This window comes from Erinaceus europaeus, unplaced genomic scaffold, assembly GCF_950295315.1.
Source record: "Erinaceus europaeus unplaced genomic scaffold, mEriEur2.1 scaffold_806, whole genome shotgun sequence".
NCBI classification, from domain to species: Eukaryota; Metazoa; Chordata; class Mammalia; order Eulipotyphla; family Erinaceidae; genus Erinaceus; species Erinaceus europaeus.
In genome coordinates this window covers 16,244-24,384 of record NW_026647965.1, presented here as the reverse complement: position 1 = coordinate 24,384, position 8,141 = coordinate 16,244, and the positions used below count along the sequence as shown (strand labels likewise).

Here is an 8,141-nt window from a genome sequence, read left to right as displayed (position 1 = left end):
AACAACTCTGTTGATAGAGGCCACCAGAAGAGCATCTTGGTAGCTATGTACCAGAGCAGTGACACTCTCACCACCCTCCATGATGTGGAAAGTATCAGGCAGAGCTCCCTGTCCAACTGTCTGCACGGGGCCCTCTCATGGCTTTCAATTTTTGTCTCCCATTCTCTCTCAATTGCTCTCTGTTCTATCAAATAAAAATGAAGTTAAAACTAATAATTATAAAATGATAATAATAAATACCCATGGAGCTGGGAAGATAGCATAATGGTTTTGCAAACAACTTTCATGCCTGAAGCCCAAGGTCCCAGGTTCAATTCCCCACATCACTATAAGCTGAGGAGTGCTCTGGTAAAATAGATTTTTAAAATCCTTTAACAAGAAAAGGGGAGGGGAGTTAACACAGCATAATGGTTTAACAAAGAGGCTCTCATGCCTGAGGCTCCAAAGTCCCAGGTTTAATCCAATCCACCACTGGTATTGAGGGTGGGGGAATGGAGAAGGGGGGAGGGAGCGAGAGAGAATGGAAAAGAGTGTGTGGGGATAAGATAGCATAATGGCTATGCAAACAGGCAATCATTCCTGAGACTAACAAGGCCCTAGGTTCAATTCCCTGCATCACCATAAGCCAGAACTGAGCAAGGCTCTGGAAGAAGATGAAAAAGAAGCTAGGGGGAAGAAAAGTTAAATACCTGTGGAAAGAAGCTAATGAACACTTGATCTGGACTATCTGGGGACACAGTCTTTTACTATGTCTGTGTGTAGGAATTCACTTCATGTGGAGGCTGCAATAGTGGTGGGCATGCCAGAGGTTATTATATGAAGGGACTGACTCTTTGGAAAAGCACGTGAGTTCATCTCTTGGGGGACAGGGGCTGAGGGGGGTCAGATTGTTGGCATGTCTTGACCAAAGATGCTGAGCAGTCTCCTGAATCATTGACTGCATTCTGGCTCCTTCATGTGGTTAAATAGTGAACAGCACCCTTTAAAGTTATTTGGGATTTTTTGTTTGTTTGTATTTGGGTGGTTTTTTTATCTTTGTTGTTGTTGTTTGTTTTTTCCATTTGATTTTCTAGGACATTGGGAAATTAGGAGGGGAAGACAACAACAACAAGACAACAAATAACCTCATCCAAAAATGGGGGGAGGACTTGGACAGAATAATCACCACAGAAGAGATCCAAAAGGCTGAGAAACACATGAAAAAATGCTCCAAGTCTCTGATTGTCAGAGAAATGCAAATAAAGACAACAATGAGATGCCACTTCACTCCTGTGAGAATGGCATACATCAGAAAAAGTAACAGCAGCAAATGCTGGAGAGGGTGTAAGGTCAAAGGAACCCTCCTACACAGCTGGTGGGAATGTCAATTGGCCCAGCCTCTGTGGAGAACAGTCTGGAGAACTCTCAGAAGGCTAGAAATGGACCTACCCTATGATCCTGCAATTCCTCTCCTGGGGATATATCCTAAGGAACGCAACACACACATCAAATAAACACACCTGTAGAGGAGCCTCTTGTGTTGTCGTTTTTTTCCCCCATTATTTAGAAAGCAAATATGTTACAAAACATTATCATTTGTTATGTAATTCATCATATATTTCTTGTTTATTTTTTTAATTAATGTAATAAAAATTCATTTTATAAAATAATACAAAAGGGAAGGTGGGCATAGGAATCCAGTGCTTCTGGCTCCCCAGGGAGGGTTAGGAGGCACCCCTCCCCCCACCCATCCCCCACCCCACCCCCGTCGTACTGGGGTCTCAGGGTCTCAGAATCTTGGGTTCTGCCTGAGGCTACAGACTGGCTGGGCCTCTCTTAGGCAGTGAGTGAGCTGCAGCAAAGTCTGCTGGGAGAAGCAGTTTGATTGCAGTGCTGGAGCGCTGGGCCTGGTGTCCTGGTATGGTCAGGGGCAGCTGGACTGGTGTCTTTCTCAGGGAGGCCCCTAGTTCCCACTGCTCAGCATCCCCAGTAGCTTGCTGGGCTCCAGGCCCTATTACTGGGCCACACTCGGCACATCAAAGCCCATGCGCCTCAGGAACGGGGCCACGTTCACCTCCTGCCCTGTGAACTGGTTGCGGATGGTGGGGCAGGTAGGGTTGCAGTGAGGCCAGGGGCAGCTATCCACCAGGTGGATGGGGCAGCCTTTCACGGGGGCTTTGCTGGCATTATGGCTCCTATGCAGGCTCCTGTCCCAGCAGTGCAGCGCCTCGGGTAGGGACGTCCCGTTTACCTGGACTTCCGTCCACTGGCTGCAGACAGAAAACCAGCAGGGGTCAAAGTTCAGGCAGGGTGCAGCCAGAGATGGCCTGAGCTAACTGAGTAAATGGCTTCAGCAGCTTTAGAAAGGTCAAGTGGGTGGGCAGCCTGAGGTCTGGGGGGGGGGGGTTGTTAGGGCATCTCGTGTGAGGAATGATGAGGGATGATGCCCTAGAGACCCGGGAACACTGACCTTCGGATGATGACCTCATGTGAGAAGCAGGCAGGGGCAAAGCTGGCCCTGGAAGGAAGGAGAGGGATACCCATGAGTCAGTCCCAGTCCCACAGTCCACCTCGGCCTGCCCCTACCCCTCCCTTGGGGGCCAGGCCTCCACCTGCCTCTCAGTCCCTTCCTGTCACCGGGTTTCATCCCCAGCAGCACACATGTCTCTGCCACCCTCCTCCCTTCTGCCTCTAGACCTCATTTATTTACTTATTTATTTATTTATTTATAGAATCAGAACACCACTCAACCCTGGCATAAGGTGGTGCTGGGGATTGAACCAGTAGCTTTGGGGGCCTCAGACACACAAGGTCTGTGCTCTAAGAGGCTGAGCAGTCTCCTCAGCCCTGTAGTTTGCTTTACAGGGATGTTTCAGGTTCTTAGGAAAATTGAAGTATAACCCCTGTCCCCACAGATGGGACACTGGTCACAGGGTGACCTGCACATGACACATGTTGTCCAGAGTGCACCAGGGACATGAGAGTCTCACTGTTTCCCCTTCTATCAGTTTGGACAAATAGCACTCAGAATAGTCCCGCGCCCCTAGGATCCCTGTTCATCCCTCCTCCCCAAATCCCTGGAATTCCCCAGATCTGTTTCCACAGCTCTGTCTTTTGCAGAATGTCCTGTCGTTGGGACCATGCAGTGTGTGGCCTTCCCAGATGGGAATCCTCTTTATTCTGGCTGCTTTTCAGTGCTGCACAGTTTCCCTTGATGTGGGGGAGATCAGTGTACTCCCACCCATGGCAGGCTCCTGGCTGCTCCCCTTTCTAAGTCCCCTTTAGGCGAAGTGCTCCCCACCATGTTGAGAAGGGGACACAACTCACGACACATTCTGGAGTGTGTGTCTCAGCTCTCCGGCTAGGTTCTGGACGTAGAGCCTCTGGTCCTCCTGCACTGGCTGGCCAGTGAGGTACGCGTTGTCCACTATCAACTGGGCCTGGTCGAACAGCCACTGCACCACGAACAGCGGGCCTGGGGAGAGCAGGGGCTTGGTCCCTGAGGTGTCCACCCTTTCTGAGAGGTACTCTGCCCTCCACAGCCCCCCGCAGCTGGCCTGGCCCCCACAAGCCACACTCTGTTCTAGATCACAGGGACCTGAAAGCTCCCTAGAGTTTGGGGCTTGGAGGGGTGGTGGGGTCCTACAACAGCGGGCCCTAGGGTGCAGCTCCAGGGGGTGCAGTGCTCTCTAGCGCCCCAGTGAGGCAAACAGAGCTAGTCACCCTACTCCGGTGGACACGGACCTAAGCCGACCTCTGAGGGACTGTCTTGGGTAATGGATGTTGGAGGGGTGCAAAACGGCGGACCCCACAGTCCCACTCACTGCTCACTGTTGGGTAGACTTTGTAGCCGAAGAAACAATTCCATTCCTCGCCTTCCTTGAACTGACGCCGGCAGGGCTCTGGGACCAGCCCGTTCCAGTACCTGGGTCACAGGCTGCAGGTCAGGCGGCGCCCCAGGCCACACAGCAGAGCGGGCACGCCCACCCAACTCAGGTCCCGCCCACTCGGCGCAGATGCCAGCGCAGACCACGCCCAGTCCGCTTAAGCCCCGCCCAACCAACAACAAGTAGGGCTCAGTCCACAATAGGTCCCGCCCACGCACTTGATTCCCCGGCGGATGACCTCCGTGGGCGCGCAGGTGAGAGTGTCGACGCAGTCTGTGTGCCGATACTGCTTGTTATCCAGGAACCAGCCCGAGTCGACCAAACCCCGCACCTGGATGGCCGGGTAGCCCAGCTCCTCCAGCTGCTTGGCCACCCGGTCCACATTGAGCAGCACGCCAGTGCCTCCCGCGCTGTGGGGAGACAGGGTGTGAGGCTGGGGTGGGGACGCGAGGCGGGGTGACTGGGATGTGGATGCTCCCCACATCCACAGTCCTGTACAACGCAGAGAGGGGGCTGCAGAGCAGGGGCCCAGGCCAACTGGTCTTTCCCTCCATACCTCCTTCTCTTCCTCTCTCTGGCTCTCTGCCTCAGTTTCCCTATAGACAGTTGAGATGAATGGGTGTCCCAGGTCTCTTGAGCTCCCCACTTGTTGGGTTCCCAGGCCTTGGAGAAGGAACCCTGGTCCCCATGCAACCCACAACCAACTTCCTGGGTCACAAATCAGGCCTTCCTTCTATCACATTATCTGGGGGGATCCTCTGAAGTGAAATCACCAGCTGCCCAGGAATGCCCATTCTTCTTGCACATTCTTCCCAGCTAGGCAGTGCCACACCCCTGAGGCCTGTGGGGCCCCCGCTCCCCTTCCCTTCTACCCAGTGTCTACCCCCTAGCCTGCATCTGTGTCCTCCCACCCCCTGCCAAGCTCACCTGCTTCCTGCCAGCAGCAGCACCTTGCCCCCTGCCAACCCCCTGTCCAGGAGCTCCCGAACCACCTCCTGGATGATGAGGGTACCCATGAAGGCATAATCATCTGTGGGGAGAAAGAAGGCGGCTGCCGGTGGACTGGGCAGGGCAGGCCCACAGCCAGCCCTGGAGCAGGGAGCCCTGGAGCCAGCTCTCACTGAGGGCATCTGGAGGTGGGGGGTGGTGGTGGTGGCACTAGCGACAGCCAAGAAGGAGGTGGCTGATGCATACCAGGCCACACTGAGACCCCACCCAGGGAGCTTGGAGGAGTGAGGGGGCCTCCCCCTCCCTCAGGGTCAGCCTGTCAAGGGATGGAGGGGGTGTAGAGACTGGAGGTCTTTATCTTCCCAGGAGCCCTGCCTGGCCCAGGCACTCACTCTTTTTAGTCTTGGGGGAAGCGCCACTCCATACATCACTGGAGCAGTAGGGGATGAAACTGCAGCAGAAGGACAGAGAGACACAGGTACAGTGTGAGCTGCTGCCCCCCTCCCTGGGAGGAAGGAAGCCCTCCCCAAGAACCTTCTCCCAGAAGTGACCCCCAAAAGGAAGAGCCTTTAAGAATATCCCCCCTGCTCATGCTTACACCATGTTGGCATTCCACCAGTGGGGGTTCTCCTCTGGAAGGGAGGACAGAATCCCGGTGCCTGTGGGGGGACACAGGTGATGGGGCTGCTTGCTGGGCGTGTGTGCGTGTGTGTCTGTGTGTGTGTGGGGGGTGGCCACCCGAGAGCACATGTGTCTCTGTGTGCAGGGATTTCTCTACAGCCCGGTGTGGCTCCAGCAATGGAGGCAGCCGAAAGCACGTAGGGATGGACACATGAAGTCACCATGCTCAAGATGCCCAAGCTGTGACAGCTAGGTGAACCCTGGGAGGTTGGGATAAGAGTGCCAGGGCCATGGATGGGTGGCCTCTGGGAAGTTCAAGAACTGGGCTGGGGAGAAGGACGCTGAGCAGCTTCCAGGATTGGGGATGGAGAGTCCCAAGAGGTGTGCCCCTGGCCCAGGTGGGTCTGTCTCCCCCGCCCACCCCGTCTGTTCACCTATGCGGGTGCGCGGCCAGTCCTTGGAGCTCATGAGGTGCGGCGTTGCGCTGTGTCTCAACTCGCAGGTGTCGCGGTTGAAGCAGTACCAGCCTCCTGTACAGACAGTCCTGTGCTTAGGCCTGGCGGCCTGGAGAGTCCGCCCTCCCGCGGTTCGGCCTGGGGAGGTGGTGGGCAGGGGCGGGGGCGGGGGCGGGGGTGGGACGAACCTTCCAAAAAGATCAGCCAACGTCCACTGCCTTTGGACTCCTTCAGGTAGTAGCTGCAAGGGCGCGAGGCGGCGCGGCGTCAGCGGGGTTCAGGGTCGCCCCCATCCCACCCAGAGCCTTCACTCGGGTGTGGAGGGGTAGGGGGCCCCCGGCAGGGAGGGGGCATCATTCCACCTGTCACCTCACGCGTGTGGCCACACGAGGGCGCCAGCGGACGGGCAGCGCGTCTGTCCCAGCGAGAGGGCACAACCCCAGGAGGGGGCGCTCGAAGGGCGGGGAAGGGCTCGAGGGGCTGCGTGGTCCGTGGAAAATCCCTCGGGCCGCACGGCCCGAGACCACCCATGACCTCCGCGCGGGCAGCCTTTCGGGGGTCCCAGGCTCGGGGGGGGGGGGGGCTTGGCGCTCAGAGAATAGCAGGACCCCGGTAAAAGTGGGGTCGTGCTGGGACGCACAGAGCAGGGTTGGACCTGCCACCGAGGTCTGAAGAGTGTCCTCAGGCTGTGCAGTCACCTAGGGCCTCAGCTACCCATCCTTCCCAGCCTGCGTCCCTGACAGATGGAGGGCACTGTGCCACCTGAACCTCCTCTCCATTCCACCCCTCTCTCCTGGTCAGGCAGCAGGGCAGTAGTGGCTACAGAGAACTGCAGTGTGTGTATATGGGAAGGGGGGGTCCCACAAGACTCCACGCCCCCCTCGCCTCACCCCCTCCTGCTGGGGTCAGGGTCACTCACCCAGGGACCGAAGGCCATGAGCAGGCTGCGCATCAGTGACCAGTGGGGTCATTCCCAGGGCCAACTGGGGACCAGCTCTTCTAGCGCCGCCCCGTTTACCTTGGGGCGCCAGTATTCCCCACCCTCCCGCCCCCCCGACCCACCCAGACCGACGGGACTCCTTTCTGCTAGGGCGTGAGCCACCCGGGCCAGCCAGAGAGGGTGCGGACGCCCCGCAGCCGGAGGGGCCGGCCGGGAGCCTGGAGGGGGCGCACCAGGGCCTTACCCTGCCGGGCTGCCATCGTTACAGGTGACCGACTTGTTGAGCAGGAGATGCAGGTGCAGATCTTCGCTGGGCTGCTGTGAGGCGCAGGGGTACAGGGCTTGCGCCAGGCTCTGAATCTGCTCCATGAAGCTCTCCATGTTGCCTTCCAAGGCCGTAAGGTCCAGAGGGAAGCTCTCCACCACTTGCCTGTCGTCCGCCACCCGCTCTGCCCACGACCGGTGCGGCTGCTGGCCTAGGCGCTGCCAGGTCATCTGAGCTTCGCAGTCCCCAGCCCAGTACAGCAAGCCCAGCAGCAGCAATGCACACACTTCAGGACCCATGGCCACAGCGCTTGCACCCGTGGCCACCTGCGGAGAGTGAGCAGCAGTGAGGTGGTGGCAGGCCCCTGGGAGCCCGAGGTCCAGGGCAGCGGTGGGGGGTGTGGGGGGGAGGCGCTTGCCCGCTGAGACCATGGAGCCTGCTGGGGGATGCGGGGGCGGTGGGACATCGAGGCTGTACCCCGATGCCTTTGGCCTGGGCTGCTGAGCAGGGCGCGGGGGCGGCCCGGATGGTGCGCTACCTCCCCCCCTCACAAGTGAGTCGCTGGGACCGAGCCTGGGCGGTGCTCTCGGGGGACCAGGGGCTCCTGGGTGCCCGCGCTTTAGATGTGCCACCACCGCCCCTGCTGCCCGGGCTGGCAGAGGGGGAGGGGGCCGCGCTTGCTCTTTTCTTGGCCTAGGCATCGCCTTTTCTTCCCAAACCATAGGCCTGACAGAGGGGCCTGGATTATTCTCCATGGCAGCAGGAGGTGCTCCCAGCCTGGCTCCATGGGGGGCAGCACGGCACGAAGGCCCTCACCAATTCATTCACAGTGGCCAGCTTGGCGCCGCCAACCCTCTCTCCCAAGCTGCTTCCAGGGTCATGGGGGGAGGGGGGGCGGGTGGCTCCCCTTGTGTGTGGCCACCCCCGGGTGCGAGCACTAACCGGAGCCCCAGGCCCGGTCGCCCAGCACACTGGCTGCCCCTAGCCCAGACCTCACCTTGGTTGGTCTGGGATGCTCTCTCCGGAGTCTCCGCTCTGCGCTCTGG

The 8,141-nt window shown here is 58.2% G+C and overlaps 1 protein-coding gene across 1 annotated transcript; it reads right to left on the bottom strand.

The window, feature by feature from the left end:
* Positions 1-1,993: 1,993 nt before the first annotated feature.
* LOC132536553 (palmitoleoyl-protein carboxylesterase NOTUM-like) lies at positions 1,994-7,394 on the bottom strand. Its single transcript, XM_060184562.1, has 11 exons — positions 7,075-7,394; positions 6,079-6,131; positions 5,870-5,965; positions 5,413-5,473; positions 5,207-5,265; positions 4,794-4,896; positions 4,085-4,276; positions 3,804-3,904; positions 3,307-3,454; positions 2,450-2,497; positions 1,994-2,249 (listed from the first exon to the last, which is right to left on the bottom strand). Exons 1-11 carry the CDS (start codon positions 7,392-7,394, stop codon positions 1,994-1,996), a joined length of 1,437 nt encoding a protein of 478 aa, XP_060040545.1.
* Positions 7,395-8,141: the final 747 nt, after the last annotated feature.

What these genes read in the sequence shown, in the direction of transcription:
- LOC132536553 (XM_060184562.1), bottom strand. Translation starts at nt 7,394, where the DNA reads ATGGGTCCTGAAGTGTGTGCATTGCTGCTGCTGGGCTTGCTGTACTGG. An exon ending in TGGTGGAATGCCAACATGGT is followed by an intron (nt 5,266 to 5,412) that starts GTAAGCATGAGC and finishes CTTCTGCTGCAG; the next exon opens with TTTCATCCCCTACTGCTCCA. An exon ending in AGTCTACCCAACAGTGAGCA is followed by an intron (nt 3,455 to 3,803) that starts GTGAGTGGGACT and finishes TGCTCTCCCCAG; the next exon opens with GCCCGCTGTTCGTGGTGCAG.